The sequence below is a fragment of the Macaca fascicularis genome, chromosome 2 (genome assembly GCF_037993035.2).
Source record: "Macaca fascicularis isolate 582-1 chromosome 2, T2T-MFA8v1.1".
In the NCBI taxonomy this organism is placed as follows: domain Eukaryota; kingdom Metazoa; phylum Chordata; class Mammalia; order Primates; family Cercopithecidae; genus Macaca; species Macaca fascicularis.
In genome coordinates this window covers 153,065,424-153,081,304 of record NC_088376.1, presented here as the reverse complement: position 1 = coordinate 153,081,304, position 15,881 = coordinate 153,065,424, and the positions used below count along the sequence as shown (strand labels likewise).

Here is a 15,881-nt window from a genome sequence, read left to right as displayed (position 1 = left end):
TGCAGGAAAACGTGGGAAAACTGGAGTCGCTCTCACCATTGTTACAACGCGAGTTTTATTAGGAGTGTAGGAAGAAGCTAGCCTGGCTCTGTTCAGGCCATGCCAGCACAGGCAGGAGGCAACCCCCTTTCCAAGCAGTGGCTGGCTGGGCTCTGGGCCTCTGTTGCCACCTCTTCCATTCCCGAAAAGTGGCATCCCCGATCCTGCTCCCCAATTCTGTGACCCACACTCACTAACTGTCCAGGTGCCTATATGCCCAGCAGTAACAGGGCCTGGACACGGGAGGTACTGCCACACTTTCAGACTGTCTGAACGCGCAGCCTGCACCTCACTGCTAAAACAATGACTTTTTTTCATTAAAAAGATTTTTAAAAGAAAAAATCCTACACACACACACACACACACACACACACACACACACACACACACCAGCAGGATATGGTTCCAAGACAGCCAAAATGGTGGCTTCCTGTTTCTTTAGGGATGTGTGTTTTGGAGTATGGCTTTGGACAAGGGTGTTGGTCGGGGAGCGGGCTGCCTTCTACTAAATTCTGTGAGAAAAAGAAAATAGAGTGGTGATTGCTCCTCGGCAGGCAGATGAAGTTAGCGGGGTCTGTTCCCTTGCAAACTCTCATCTTAAGGGAACTTTCTGCGCTCCCCGTAGATGGAGTTGGGAATCCCGAGGACTGGGTTTCAGGCACCACCCATCTCCGAGTCTCACTTTCTAAATCCGTTAAATGGCACTACTCTGGAGGGATCCCTGCGATTTCAAACACATTTTGATTTCACGGAATCTCTGAACTGCAGGGATGAGCTGAGGGAGTCAAATTCATAGAGCAGGAACACGATGGACTGGGGGTGGGGGAACCTGGAGAGGCTCAGCGCGGTGGCCAGGAGTGTCCCCTTGGAGTTGGGTCCCCCAGGAGAGGCACGATGAACGTCCCCGGCCAGGGCGCTGCGAGGGAGGGGTGCGCTATAGGGGGATTAATTTAAGGCTTTATAGGCTCATCTGGAGAGTGAGCTCCAAGCCTCGGGGTCTATGGGGAGCGAAGGGAGCAGGAATCCTCGTTCCTGTGTGCCAAGTACTGAAGGACTGGGAACTGGTCCCGGAGTCGGGGAGAGCTCCGGATGGGTCCCGTGGGTCAGGTGTGGCCCCTGATAGATGAGCAAGGACCTGTCCGGGACGGTGGGGAATGGAGGGCAAAGGTTTTGGGGCCCGACCAAGTCGCTTTTGCGAAAGGGGCGTCTTTCTCCGTTGCAGAAGGGACAGTCACTCCGGAGACCGCCGTGGGAGTGGGGTACTGGCGCGCACGGCAAGGGCGCGGCCTCGCCAAGGCTGAGAAGGTCCCCGAGGCAGGGCGCTTCGGACGGGGGCCCCCGATTCTCAGCCTCCTCGGCGAGGGGACCCCGGAGCCGCGCACGCTTTGGCCGAGGCCGAGCGGCACGGGAAGGTCAGGGTATTTCGGGAAGCTTGCCCCGGGCGCCCTGGCAGCTCCAACTTGGAGCGCCCGGCCAAGGTCCCTCGCGCTCGTGCCTCGGCGCCGGAGGTCGCCGGGCCTCCTACCTGCTCTGTTCATCTTCAGCGCGCGGGGCCAGGGCCGCCGTCCGCGCGTCAGTCCGTCCGCGGGTCCCAGTGCGACTCCACACACTGCCTCCCTCCGCGGCCGCCCCGCGGGGCCCGCACCCCCTGGCGCCCGCGCGGCCCCGGCGCGCCTCGGACTCCGCGCGGCGCGCAGGGCAGTAGGGGCGCGGGGCGCGAGCCTCCGGGGCGGGGCCGCCGGGCGGGGGTGCGGGGCGGGGGCAGCTGGGGGAGGAGGAGGGGGCGCGATCACGGGGGCGGCGGCTGGGGCAGCGCGGGGCGTCGCGTCCGCTCCTGGCTCCGGGCGCGCTGCGCTCTGGCCGCCGCGCCTCCGCCTGAGCCTCTGCCTGCGCCGCAGCCGCGCCTCCGCCCCCTCCTAGACATTTCCTCCGCTCCCGAAGAGGAAGGATTTTTTTTTTTTTTTTTTTCCTGCTCGGTCAGGGATCCAGGGAGGCGAGGGCCGGGGCGTCCCTGCGCACATTTAAAGGGGCCGTGGCCATGGGCACCGTGGGAGGCGCTGGGGTTCTAAGGACGAGAACTCAGTGAGTTGGGCTTCTGGGGTGTTCCTGGCTCCTTCGCCCAGCGGACCATCTATCCCTTTATTTTTGACTATGGGCATTCGTTCAGTGCCGCGCCAGCCTCTGCGCTGAGCACGGAACAAGACAGCCCCAAATTCTTGCCCTCAGGGAGCTTAGACAGGAGGAAGTCGGTGGAGACACCATTTCAAAGCGAGGGAGGGAAACCAGGGCAATGGGGCTGAGCGATGGCTCTCAGAGGGCGCCGCGCATTCTCGGGGCCCTCCCCAGCCTCACTGAATCAGAAACCTCGTGTTTTATCAAACCCTCCAGGTTTGAGAACCACCGGAGTAGAGACTGGGTGATCAAGGAAGGCCTCCATGAGGAGGTGACATTGGAAGGGAGACCCAGTTAATGAGAAGCCTCTCCTTTTCCACTCAGCACACACCTCGCAGCCTCTCGCAGGTACCTGCCTGGTGCAGGGCGCTGTAGACCAAGCCTCCACCCTCCAGGAGTTCCCAGTCTGCTTGTCCACACAGACAAAAGCAGATAGTTCTGCTACCCCAAGGCTCGTGCTCGAATGGGAACGCACAGGTGCCTGTGGGAGCTCAGAGGAGGACCCCAGTGGGGAGGGTTCAGCCAAAAAAGAGGCCTTCCCAGTAGAGGGAATTGCTGGGGCAAAGAATTCGCCGAGATGGGAGAAGCCCTGGCCTGCTGGAGGAGTGTCCAGAGGTGGTGCTGGAGGTGGATCTGATTTCCCCAGCTGTAAAATTAGGAACTGAATTTGATCCTTTCAAAGTCCTTTCCATCTCTGAGCTGCCCCAGAGTCCTTAATCCTCCAGGCTTTTGTGGAGAAATAGTTGTGACTCGAATAGAAAATCTGTGGCAGAATTTGGTGTTACTTAGATAGGCTCTTGATACACATTTTATGGGTCCATGCATGGAAGTGTGGCAGGAATGGATATGGAGGTGATGGTGGAGGTGGTAGAGGTGGCGAAGGTGGTAATAGCAGAAACAGAGAAGGTGGAGGTGGTGTCGGAGGTGAAGAAGGAAGAGGTGGTAGTAGAAACCAGTGGTGGTGGAGAGGAGGTCGAGGTGGTGGTGGTGGAGGTGGAGAGGGTGATGGACGTAGTTGTGGAAATCATGGCGTAGCTGGAGGACATAATATACCCCGTGGTAGTGGAAGAGTTGGAGGTGGTGGAATTGATAGATGATGTGGATGTGGTGGAACTGGAGGAGATGAAGGAGGTGGTGGTGGTGGAGGTGGAGCTGAAGGAGGTGATGCAGGTGGTGGAGGCGGTTGAGACAGTTGAGGTGATGGAGGTGGGACAGGTGAGGGAGTGGATTGAGTTGATGGAGGTGGTGGAGTTGAGGGAGGTGGTGGAGTTGAGGGAGGTGGTAGAGTTGGTGGTATACAAGGTGTGGGCAGGTATATCTGTGTTTAAATGTGGATACAAATGAGTGAGTGGATAAATCGCTTCAATATTTGATGCAAAAAGAAAATATATTTTTTTAAAAAATTGATCTTGTTTCTGAGATTAGAAATAAAAGCAAAATACCCTAGAACCCCCAGGGCAGGAGCAGGTGAGGGAGGCTCAGATAATTCAATTCACTGCCAGTGTTACTCTTCACTGTTAGTCCATGCAAAGGAGAAGGGAGGACAGGAAGAGACCTCAAGGTTTGGCTAAGCCATTTCCACTACTGTTGAATTTGGGCTTCAGGCTAAGCAAAGTCTACTTTAAAAGACCATAGCACCAAGGCCAGCTGGGAAAAACACAAGTCTGAACTTGTGTAGCTGAAGCCACACAATAGTGTGGAGTGATGGGCTGTGAAGTTGAAATGCTTATTCCTTTGTTTGCTTTTCCTAATAAGAGAAAATGGATGGGAGACACTGTTGGCTTTACAAACACCCACTGCCAATACTGGTGGTTGTATTTATGGGACTGAGCCACAGCCACTCACTGAATTCAGGGGGAATGACTGCAGATACCCAAAAAGACATGATGTGTGGGGGTGATGACCATCATCACTACTTTCTTGAGCCTTTAACACATGTTTTTGTCCCAAGAATTTTATAAAGGAGTTATTATATCCCCATTTTACAGATGGAAAAACTGAGGCCCAGAGAGAGGAAGTGACTTGCCCTTACAGTCCAGCCAGGACTCTCATCCCATTCACCCATTTACTACTCTGTGAATGCTTGCAGTTCTTGGCGTTGCCTTTTGTGGGCAAGAACCTCTCCACGCTTTTCTGGAGGAGCTTGGAAGGTGGAGGACAGGAAACTCTAAGGCAGATGCCAGCGAGATTGACATCTGAGCAGGCTTTCCCTTTCTCCCCCTTTATTTTTGCTCTTTCCCTCCTGCCATCTCTTTCTATCTACTTTGGACAATCAGAATGGCCAGCAGCTGCCAGCAACCTCGCGGTGAAAACCTAGCGGGAGCTTTGGAAGTGGGGGCCAAGGGGACCATCACCATGGTTCCGCCACAACCAAGGACCAGCCAGATGTCTGCCTCAGAGCCTGGGGAACTTAGGATCAAAGGAACTTGGATTTCCAGTGCATCAGCGGGGTGAGGAGACAGTGGCAGTAACAGCAGGCTTTCATAGCAATGATAGTGATAACAAATGCTAATAGCGGATGTCTGCTGAGCATCAGCTCTGTGCTCCACCCTTTCCATATATCTCATGACAATGTAAAGTGATTTTTATCATTGTCCCCATTTTACAGGTGAGAAAGCTGGGGATCAGAGGGGTGAGACACTTTTTCAACACCCAGAGGCAGTGGTGGAGTCAGACCCAGGTCTGTCTGTCTCTAGGGCGTATGCTGTTTGCTTTATACCACATTTGCTCAAGGTCACCATGGCAGAATCTTGACCGGAATCCTGGGCATTCCTTCCTTTCTTCAATTCATTCATTCAGCAAAAATGAATGGAGTGCCTACTTTGTGCCAGGTGCCTGGCCAGCTTCACAGCCCAGCCTCACCCTGTGCTTCCCAGAGCTCCCAGGCTAGCTGAGGAAGGCCACCCAACATCTAATCACCACCAGCCCAATGAGAGCACTAGTGGGGAAAACAGATCTCCTGACTCCCAACCAGTGTTCGCATTATGGTACCACCCCTCAGGTGCCTTTAGACTCCTGAGGTGGTGATGACAGGTTCTCCGGAGGCTTCCGAAAACAAAGTCACCCCTCACTGCACCCTTTAAGACCCCAGGACCCTCCCCACACACAAAGTTCCATCCCACACACTTCTTACTCATGCACATGCATAGTGCACCATTCTCCAAGTCAGCAAATGTTTCCCATCTTTTTATCATCCTTGGACAATCTGGGGCTGACTGCCTCCCTGAACACGGCTCGGGTTATGGCAGCCCCAGCTCCAAATCACTGAAATCCAGCTCCCTATTCCCACAGGCCTGAAGCCTTTAAGCCAGCTCCAAAGCTGGATGTGCCACGTTCTCCAGAAACAAAAAAGCACCCCAGGCTCTGTGAGCTCATGTGAAAGTGCCCATCACCAAGCCTCCAGACAGGCAGTGGGATGTGGTGGTCAGGAGCCACATTAACCTGGGCGTGACCTTGGGTGAGTCACTAAGCCTGTTTCCTCATTTGCAAATCATAATAGCTGATATTTGCTGAGCTATATGCTGATATATTTGTGCATTCGATATATGTTTTGCATATATTACCTCATTTAATCCTCCTAACAAACCCATGCTGTAGGCATTGTTATTACCCCCATGTTACAGATGAGACTGCCACAGTGCAGAGAGGCAAAGGTACTTATTTGCCCAGGAATACACAACTGGTAAGTGGTGGGCATGGGACTCTGGTTCTGGGGCTGGCCTTCTTACCTACTTCAGCATACTCCTCCCCAACCCCAATCAAATGGAAATGATAATAGTGTCTCCTCAGTAAATGAGGTCATTCATCTAAAGCATTCAGTACGGGAGAGGGGTACAGGGGGTGCTTAATAAATGATGTCTAGTACACAGTTGGTGCTCCATAAATGTTCACAAAGTCAGCTCACCAGGAACTGGGGCACACAAGCCCCACAATCAGAGCATGAGAAGATCAGGAAGGAGCACTTATTGAGCACCCTGTGCATGCTGTAATGAGCAGAGTTGGGGGTAGTGGAGGGCAGTGCGAGAGCAGAGCAGCAGCCTGTGGACGTGGCCTGGGCTCTGCTTCCGGCCCCCACGCAGAAAGGGGTGACCCTCAGGGTTTGGTTCCCACACGTGCCGGCCACCTTTGCATCCCGCTCCTGTGGCAGGGGCCCCCGGTGTTTCCCATTTTCCACGAGGTCCACCTTTTGTCACCTAGAAGAAAATGCATGCTATTCAGAAGGAAATTACCCTGGCCCTGCAGCCTCTTCAGCTGCTGACCTCTTGGTCCCTGCAGTGTCAGACTGCTCACCCTGCAGTGCCACGGCTGTGACACCATCAGCCTCTGGGGCTTATCTTCCCCTGAAAAGTAATTGAGTTGCCTTCCTGGCTCCAGGGAGGACAAATCTAAGCCAGACACCTGCTGGGGGTGCAGGGGGCGGGGTTGGGGGGTAGAGGGGGGAGGGAAATGATGTCTTAGCAAGGCTGCCCTTCCCTTCCCATGCTACACACGTTGCTGGGGGACATCCGATAAATTTGGCTCGGACCCCCACCGCCCTTACCATGCTCACCCAGGCTGAGAGATGAGCAGGTTCTCAACCACACCAGGTACTGGTTCTGTGGCCTTGGGCAAGTCATTTCAACTCGCTGCAACCTCACTTTTCTCCTCTGTAAAATGGGCATAATGAAACCTCTCTTGGGTTGAAGTGAGGATTCAGTGAATTTTAGTTCTCTTCTCTCTTCACTTCCCTGTCCTTAAAGAGTTCATGGTGTGGTCAGAGAGAAGGGCCTGGGATCAGCTAACAGTCATGCAGGGCAGCTGAGCTGAAAGTTGGGGATCGAATTAAGCTTACCCCTAAGAGGAAAGGAGGTGACATTTGGGGTGGGCCTGAAAGGTCAGGCAGCATTTTCCAGGTGCAGCAGTAGGGTGTCCCTAGTAGGTACAGGGAAACCGCCTGAGCAAGCGCCTGGAGGGATGGAAGAGGAAGGCAGGTAGGCAGGGTGAGAAATTTTTGTGGTCACAGCACAGGACATGTATGTGAAAGCTCTCTGACTGATGGTGGGCCAAAGAGTCTGGACTTTACCCTGGAGGTGAAGAGGAGCCATAGTCTGGGGGAGGGGGTGACATGGTCAGACCTGTGTGGTAGAAAGCTATGTGGTAGCTGGAGTGGTGGATGAGTCAGAGGGGCAAGCCTGGAGGTGGGAAACCTGGAAGGCAGGAGTCGGGGTGCCACAAGAGGAGATAAGACCTGAACTCATGAATGTTCCTGACCCTCGGGGGCTGCAGGGATTCAAAGGCATGCTGGAAGGCTTTCAGGAGGAGGTGGGCTTTGATCTGCACCCTCATCAGAGGCAAGGGCATTCCAGACAGGGGTGGGGATGGAAAATGGGGGCCAAATCTGATGAAGCCGGAGCATCCAGCGTGCTGGGTGGGAGTGCATTTGGGCGAGAGGGGTAGGCAGGGGCCTCAAGGTCTTGGTCCAGCAGTCTTCGGCTCTCCAAGGAACGACTGAGCTCTGGGGGAGGGGAGTCAGAGGCTGGGCAGGGTCAGCTTGGAGTTTTTATTATCACTGGGTGGGATTTTTATCACTGGGTGGGATTCAAGGTCTGTGGAGGAAGCGGCCACCCTCTTCCGGCCAGCCATTTTTTTTCCTTGCACTGGCCTGTTTGGCTTTTTCCCGAGGCTGCATTTCCACAACAGCCCCTCCTGGCTGACTGGGTGTGGACACGGCTCCGCCACACACCCAGCAGCAGGGGCGGCTGGCCTTAGGCTTCCTGCCCCTCTCTGGGCAGGCGGATTGGAGGAAAACAGCCCTCAAGCCTTCTTCAAAACAGGAAACTGCTCTCCCTGCTTCCTGAAGGGCAGGAACTGTCCCTATGGCAACCATGGGACAAAGAGGCCACATTAACCCTTCTGAGGGCAAGCCTGGCTGACAGCCTCTTCGCCAACCTCTCCTGGGCATACAGATGACAACTGGGGGTCACATCCCCCAAGGGACAGCCCCCAAGTCTCACCACCGTTCCAAGGGAAAGGCAAATCTGGATGTTATACCCATTGGATGGAGGACAACATGGAAGTGAACTCAGAGGGGTGGAGAGGCTGGCCCTCATCTGGGCCACACAGTGCAAGGACTTTGGGTTTCATTCTCTGAACAAAAATGTGGAGCCACAGAGGAGGTGAAGCAGGGGAGGGATGGATTCTAACTCACATTGTAAAAGGTTTTCTTTTGGCCATGGGCACTGGTGGGATTCGGTGCAGAGTGACAGGGACTTGGGACTCTGAAAGGGACTTTGCCCTGAGAACCCTGGAGAGACCTGAGTCATGGGGAGAGGTAGTCATTTGTTGTTGTGGAGGGTGGGGGAAGGTGGAGACTCTGTGGTCTGCACCCAAATGTGGCCACCACTCAGGAGCCCAGCCTTCTCCGTAACCGGCCACCAGCTGTCCCTCTCCCACCCGCAGTGGTCGCTGTAAGGATGCCACGAGCACAGCTCCCAGCATTGTGGCTGCACACAACAGCAGCTCACCAGTTGCTTTGGGAATAGCATCCTCCTTCCTCACCGCAGCCCCTAAGGCCGAGCACCCCACCTGCCTCATCATGCCCCCTTTCCCCACCCCATCTCCCACCACCTCCCCCTTTTCACTCACTTCAGCCACACTGGCCTTCCTCTCCATCCCTGACTCTGCTGAGTCCTCCAGCCCCAGGGACTTTGCACCTGCTATTTCCATCCCCTGGAAAACTCCTTCCTAAATGTTCACATGGCTGGACTGGCTCCTCTCATTTCTCAGGTCTGAAATGTCCCCCTCACAGAGGCACCTCTGACACCACTCCCTAGTCCCTTGCCATCCAATCACCCAGTTCTCTTCCTTCTCTGCACTCATTCCTATGTGAAACTGTCCCATTTATTTGTCTGTGTATGTGCGTGCTGTCTCCCCAATTAGAATGCCAATCCCGGGAGGGCAGGGCTGGGTCTTGCCTGGCGGCTGCTCCATCTCCAGCACAGAGAACAAGGAACTATCTCTCAAGAGAGTTAGTTGGGGGTGCGGGGAGCAAAGGTTAAACGTTCGCCCTATAAGAGAACTAACATTTATTGAGCAAGTACAATTGCCAGGAACTTTTTTGGTTGCTGATTGCATTGGAAGGGATGTGTTATTATCTCCATTTTTCAGATGAGGAGATAGACTGAGAGAAGTAAAGGTTCATGCCAGAGGAGTTGAGGGTAAACCCAGGGTAAACCTGTGCCTTCCTGCTTACCCTCCCACCAAGCTGAAAGGGGCCTCATGCACAGAGAATGAAAAAGGGTGATTTGACTTTCTGAGGAGTTGACAAGGTCACTGCCAAGGTCCACACCTTTGGGTTAAAGCAGGGGAGCCCAAACTCCCTGATCTGAAGGATCTTCTGAGCTGGGTATAATACACATTTCCATGCCTGCCCCCAGGCCCAGTGAGGTGAGATTCCCTGCAGCTGGAATGAGATTCTTCATTTGGAGAAACGGGGGTTAAGGCTCTGGAGGCCCTGTTAAAAGCCTGGGGTTGGGGGAACACAGGGACTCCCTTCTCACCAAAGAGCCTGAAGTCCGAACTAGGCTATCAGAGGAGAACCCGGCCGTTAATCATTCACTCAGTGTGTGGTAGGGTCTAAGGGTTAGGGCCTGTCCATGCCATGTTGTGCCCAGCTCTAGAGTCGGGGCATCTCGGGAAGGCCCCGACAAGCAATTGACTCCAACTTCCTACCTCTGACAGCCACCTGTCCTTAAATTCTGGGGACAGGAAGCTCAGTCCTCACAGGGCTGACCCTTCCCTTGTGTGCTGGCTTTGCAGAACAGAGGTAGCAATGTCACCTTCCCCAGTGCACCAGGAAGGGTGATGGTTTAAAGAGAGGCATTTTGATGAGCCACCAGCGCCGACTCCTGATTTATTTTCCCCATTTGAGCTCCAGAGTGGAGACTGTGTTCTCTCTGCCGGCCCTCTGGCAGAGGGTGAGGGAGGTAGTGGCTCCGGAAAGACCGTATTAATTAGCTTAATGAGCATTGTGCATTTGTGTGTACAGACATGGGAGGCAAGTGGGAACCTCTGTCACCGACATCATTAATTGCTGGGGGTGCATCTCCCCCCACCCAAAACCCAGACACTTAGAGAAATGAATCAGGCCCAGTCTGGGAACACCATTAAAACACTTGGCTGCTCTGGGCGCCGGTCCATTGCCCTGTGGCTGCTGGGACTCTGTCCTTCAAGAAGAGGCTGCTGTCAACACACACAGTCCCTGCAGAAGCAGCCTCCAAGCTGCCTTCCAGCAGGGGGGTCCCAGGCTGAAGCCTGGTCCTCTACAGCTTAGGGGAGTCCCTAATGAGGGGGGCGGGTGTGGGGAAAGCACCTTCCACCCCCAGCAGAAGCCGCACACTGAATCGGGCTGATTATTTCCTACAGTGTGAACTCTGACGCTGGGATGGAGCCCCAGCCCCACCGCTCACCAGCCCTGAGTCCCTGGAAAGGCCCTGTTGCTTCTGGGTGTCCCTCTCCTCATCTAAAATGAGGCTTTTCTGGCACCTACAGCACATGCCCACTAGGAAGATGAAAGAAGATGGTGACCCTGAAGCCCTTAGCCCAGTGCCTGGCACTCAGGTAACTGTCGGCAATGTTAGATTGTTTTTACTGAGTATTGTTTACAAAGTCCCTGGCACATAGTAGGCAGTGAATTAGGATTTCACGTCCTTCAGCAGGTGGACATTGTGTTTGGAGATCTAATCCACGTGCCATTTCTCACTGACTTGATAGTTTGGTTAACCAATACCATTTGTTCACATCTCACCTATAAACAGGCAGCAGCAGTCAGCCCTCACTGTCCAGGCACAGCATCCCAGGGTCAAGTCAAATTCTTAAATTGGAAGCCCAAGGAGAATTTGCCGCTGGCTATAAACACCTCCCTCAGGATCCAGACACTCCCTGCCTGTCTGCATAGGTAAGAGCTCAGGGCCCCCTCGAGCTGATTGGGCTATTGGTGCTCCCAGGACCATAAGCACCCTGCACATATATATGTCTTGTATATAAGCATGTATCACCCTCTTCATAGGTGAGGAAACTGAGGCGCAGAGACTTGCTTAGACACACAGCTGGCAAGCAGCAGAAAGATCTGACCCCAGGTCATTTGTGACCACATACCTGGTTTTAACTCAAGATCCTCCCAACCAAAATCGAGATAATTTCCCCTGAAACAGTGGCAGGTGCAGCACTTACAAGGGTGTGAAGGGGTCCCCTTGTGGCCAGGCACACCTGGGTGGGTGGTAGAACAATATCCATACCCCTGGCTTCTCCTTGTACCTTCATTTTAACCCGCATTTATCAGCACCTTCTTTACACCAAGCATTAGGGGAAACCCAGTGGGGTCAGATGCACCTGATGAGGAATTAAAAGCAACACTGGCTCTTGCCTCACTCGGATGATCAGAGACATAATTGGTGGGGTCCAGTGCAAAATGAAATGCAATACCTTTTCTTCAAAAATTAAGAATTTCTAGATGTCACTGCAGCATGTGGGGGTCTGAGCCAAGCACAGGGCCCTCCTCAATGTGGGGCCCAGTGTGGCTGCACTGGTTGCATAGCCATGGAGCTGGTCCAGCCCCTGCTCACAGCCTGGCACAGACTGGGAGCAAAATACACATTTATTGAGTGAGTGAAATGGCATGTTCACCCCCAACTCTGTGAGGTGGACTCAGGATCATGAATTTGCAGATGGGTAAACTGAGGCTCAGGAAGGTTCCAGATTCATCCTGCTCTACCTGAAGCCCAGGTCCCTGCCTCCTACTGCTCGTGTTTGCCCACTGTTCCATGCTGACCCCAATCCTGGCCTTTGTTTTCCTGATCCCAGAAAGAAGGGATAATGTTTACCATGGGCTGGAGTTTATTTTATTTTTGTGTTTTCCAATAATTGATTCCAACAGTTCCTACAGATGTCCTGCAGAAGGAAAACATGTTTTGCTCGCTCAACCTTCGACTTCCTCATGGCGCCACAGTGGTGGGGGCCCACGGTCTCGAGGAAAGCGTGGGGTGACTTTTCCCTTGGTTATTTTTTTCCATCTCACTGTTGGGGGACAACAAAACATGTTTTCCTTTTTCTCCAAAGGAAATCGGAACTTTCTTATTGACTACTCGTTGCCTAAAATTCACCTTCCTTCTCCGCGATAATCTTGGATTGGATGAGATGTGCAAGTTAACTTCAAAATAAAGGAATGTCTTTCATTTTCCTAAAAGGACAACCATCACAACCAAAGATTTCACTCACATGGAGCCACCAACACCACTCAAATTCACCGTGGCTTCCTCGTCAGTCTGCACACATTTGAAGTGGCTTTATGATTTCAAGTTCACACATTTGCTCATAATGTTACCTTTTTCAAATGCACAGGGCTGAGTGAACATACACATAGCCAATATTCTGGTCAGAGGTCATGGGAACAGAATTAGGTGTATGGTGTGAGGAAGGGGTCAAGAATCTTTTTATTCCCATGTGAATGTCCAATTTATCCAACACCATTTATTTAAAACACCTTTTCTCACTGTACTGCTGGGTCTCCCCTGTTATAAATTTGGCACTTCTATACATGTTGGGCTAGTCCTGGACTTTCCTTTGTGTTCCTTGTGTCTATTTGTTGATCTTTGCATCAAGACCACCCTGTCTTAATTACTATCGTATCCACTGAAATCGAGAAATCATGCTAGACTTAGTGACTCTCCTATTGTTGAACATTTAGGTTGTTGCCAATGTTTTATTATAACGACTTGTGTAATACTGGGTCATAGCAATAAAGAAACAATCATAGTTGAGACTTACGGTGTGCCAGGCTGTAAGTGCTTTACATATATTAACTCATTTAATCTTCATAACAACCCTTGGAGAGAGGTGCAGTTTTGGTCTCCTCTTTGAGAGATAAGGAATTCGAGGCACAGGGAGGCTAAGTCTTTTGCCTTCAGTCCTATGGCTTCTGCATGATGGGTAGGGGTCTGAACCCAGGCAGGATGGCTCTGGAATCTCTGCTTTTATTCACTCACCTCTATAGTAGGTGAGCGCATAAAAAGGGGGTGCATAAAGGAATGAATAGAATGGAAGTGACAATGCCTTCTTTATCTTCTTGAACTTATGAAGTGGCTCAGTGGCTGTGGGTCTGAGAGCCCTGGGAACCCCCACACCCCCACCCAGTCCACCACTCACTGGCTACATGACTTTGGATGAGTCATTAACTTCTCTTTAAGCCTCAAGTTCCTTGTCTTTAAAATGGAAATAATAGACCTATTTGTCTGGATCATCCTGGGGCTTCAGGAACCAATATAGTGTCTACTGGTCCAGAGGAGGTTCCCTGAGGTCTTAACCAGCTTGATGGTCACCCAGGAACCTTGGTGACTACAGAAGGCTCCTCCCAAAGAGCTCTTTGCTTTGTGGATAATCTAGGCTTCCTGCTGGAGCTGGAGAGACCTTCACAGATGGGGAAACTGAGGCCTGGAGAAGCTAAGGGCATGACCAGTGGGCACCCTGAACCTTCTCACAATCTCTCTCTGCATCTGTAGATCCAAAGCTCAGGGCTCTCCTGGTCATCAGCTCACCAGGGTGGGTGCTCAGCCCAGAATGTCCCCATTCCATTCATTGGGCAGCTCCTTCCCTCCTTCAAGGGCAGCCCCCACCTCACCACCCTGCGTTGGCTCTCCTGATCTGCAGGCCTGAGTGATCATCTTAGGATAGTGACTGCCTGCTGCAGTGGGACTGTGAGCTCCACAAGGATGGACCCCTGCCATGGCTCCACCGACAGAACCTGGCACAAGGAGATGCCCAGAAGATCGCCGCTGAATGAGTCTTACTTATGAAGCAGTTACCAAGGCTCAGTCATTCCAGTTTGCCTGAGACTGAGGGTTTTCCTGGGATGCAGGACTTTCAGTGCTAAAATCAGGAACATTCTAGGCAAACTGTGTGGCAAGTGTTGGGTTCAGCCTTTAGAGCCACCATTTGGTCTCATCCTCGTGTTTTACGCCAGGTTCCCTAGAAGGAGAGCCTGAAGAAATGTTCTCAGCAGGGAGTGAGGGATGCAGGCAGGCAAGGAAAACACCACACAAAGCTGTGTCCTCACTGGACACTGGCCTCAGCCTGACTTCCAGGGCCTCTGAAGGACACAGGGCACCACAGCATGAGTCCCACCTTGAGGGGGTGACTCACCCTGGAGAAGGGGGGCACAGTTCTAGAGGTGTGCCTGCTGGCCACCAAGGGCAACGTTCAGGAGAAAGGGGCAACTGTCAGCCATTGGCAGCCAAGGTCACTGCAGCCCCAACCTGGTCATGCAGAGCCAGGCACGGCCTCCAGTGTCCACTGCACTTCCTCACAGCTGCTAAGGGAGTTTGGTGGGATTTTATCCCTCACAGCCTTTTTAACCTAAAACCCCTCGGAGGCTCCCACTGCACTGAGAATCAGATTCAGTCCTCAGTGGCCCCATCACCGTCCTTCCTCTTCACATTCCACTCTCCCCTCATGGCCCTCATAGCCACCCTGGCACCTCTCTGGTCGTCAGACACACCACACTTTGCCTGACCCACAGCCTTGCCCTTACCCATCTGCCACCTCTGCTGTATTCCCCTTTGCCCAGATCTTTCCACGGCTGACTCTCTCCCATCCTCAGACGTCTGCTCAGACATACCTCCTGAGAGGCCATCCCCAGGGCCCTTTGGACATCCTCCCAGTGCCCCAAGCCACTCTCCTGTGTGTGACTTGGGATTGTTTTCTCCACCGCACTTACCACTACCTGAAATTATTCTGCTTGTTCATTTCTTCAGTTGCTTTGTCTGTCTCCAACTCCAGAATATAAACTCCATGAGGGCAGAGAGCTTTCTTGTTCTTTATTGTACCTTTGGGCCTAGAAAGTGCCTGGCATTTAGTGGGTGCTCAATAAATATTTGTTGAATGAATGAATTTGTCCCTGGTTTATAGATGACAAAATTGAGACTCTGCCAAGTCATGCAACTTATAGGCAAGGTTGTCTGCTGCTAAGGGTCAAGCAGACCCGGAGGCAGGCTCCCATCCCCCAGGCGGCCTGCCTACCAGCTTCCTGGTCCACCCATGATGATGGAGATGGTGTCTGATTGTGCCACTGATGGCTCCCCGGCCCCTGGCTCAGGGAGAGCCCCTTGGGGCCTGTGTGTGCCCTGCTTGCATTTCCTGGGGCTTCTGGAGCACAGGGAGCCTCTTCAGCCCACATCACCACCCTGCGATCTGAACATGCGGGGCAGCACTGTGGGGGAGGGGGCGGGGGTGAGTGCTGTCTGCTGCCATGATCAATGTGAATAATAAACGTTTAGAGTTAATAAGCTCGAGTTAACTTCTCTTGCTTTAGTGACTAATGGGCTTCGCCGAGCCCATAACTCACGCTGTCGGCTGAGCCTCCCATCCCTCCTTGGCTTCTCTCATCCCAGCCTGCTGTGAGATGTTGCTGAGAAAGGAGGAGGGAGCTGGCTTAGCAGAGGCCTTATTTATGGCAGTGAACACGGTGCTTTCGGGTGGCAGCAGGGTCCTTCTGGCTGGTTTTTGGCTCCAGGAGAGGAGAAGGGGAGGTGGGGGAGGCTGGCGATCAATCCACCCGTCAGCTGGCTTGGGGAGCTTGGGCAAGTTCTTTCCCTTCCAGTTCCTCATCTGTCAAAGATAATAACTGGGGCTGTTCCAAG

At 53.0% G+C, this 15,881-nt stretch overlaps 1 protein-coding gene and 1 long non-coding RNA gene across 4 annotated transcripts in view; one reads left to right on the top strand and one right to left on the bottom strand.

The window, feature by feature from the left end:
- Window positions 1-1,897, bottom strand: part of LOC102120488 (FYVE, RhoGEF and PH domain-containing protein 5) — a 122,869-nt gene extending 120,972 nt beyond the window's left edge. For 2 of the 3 annotated variants that reach the window (XR_006696018.3, XM_045385692.3), the window contains exon 1: window positions 1,565-1,747. Coding sequence is in view for 2 of the 3 variants with exons in the window: in XM_045385692.3 (XP_045241627.2) it covers window positions 1,565-1,577 (13 nt within the window). In the remaining variant the exon portion in view is untranslated. Of the gene's footprint in view, window positions 1-1,564 lie in introns of all 3 variants that reach the window. The other variant, XM_005571694.4, reaches the window with a different exon arrangement.
- LOC107126751 (uncharacterized) lies at window positions 1,017-13,006 on the top strand. Its single transcript, XR_001483532.3, has 3 exons — window positions 1,017-1,073; window positions 9,130-9,217; window positions 9,358-13,006. It is a non-coding gene; the product is annotated as an uncharacterized lncRNA (long non-coding RNA).
- Window positions 13,007-15,881: the final 2,875 nt, after the last annotated feature.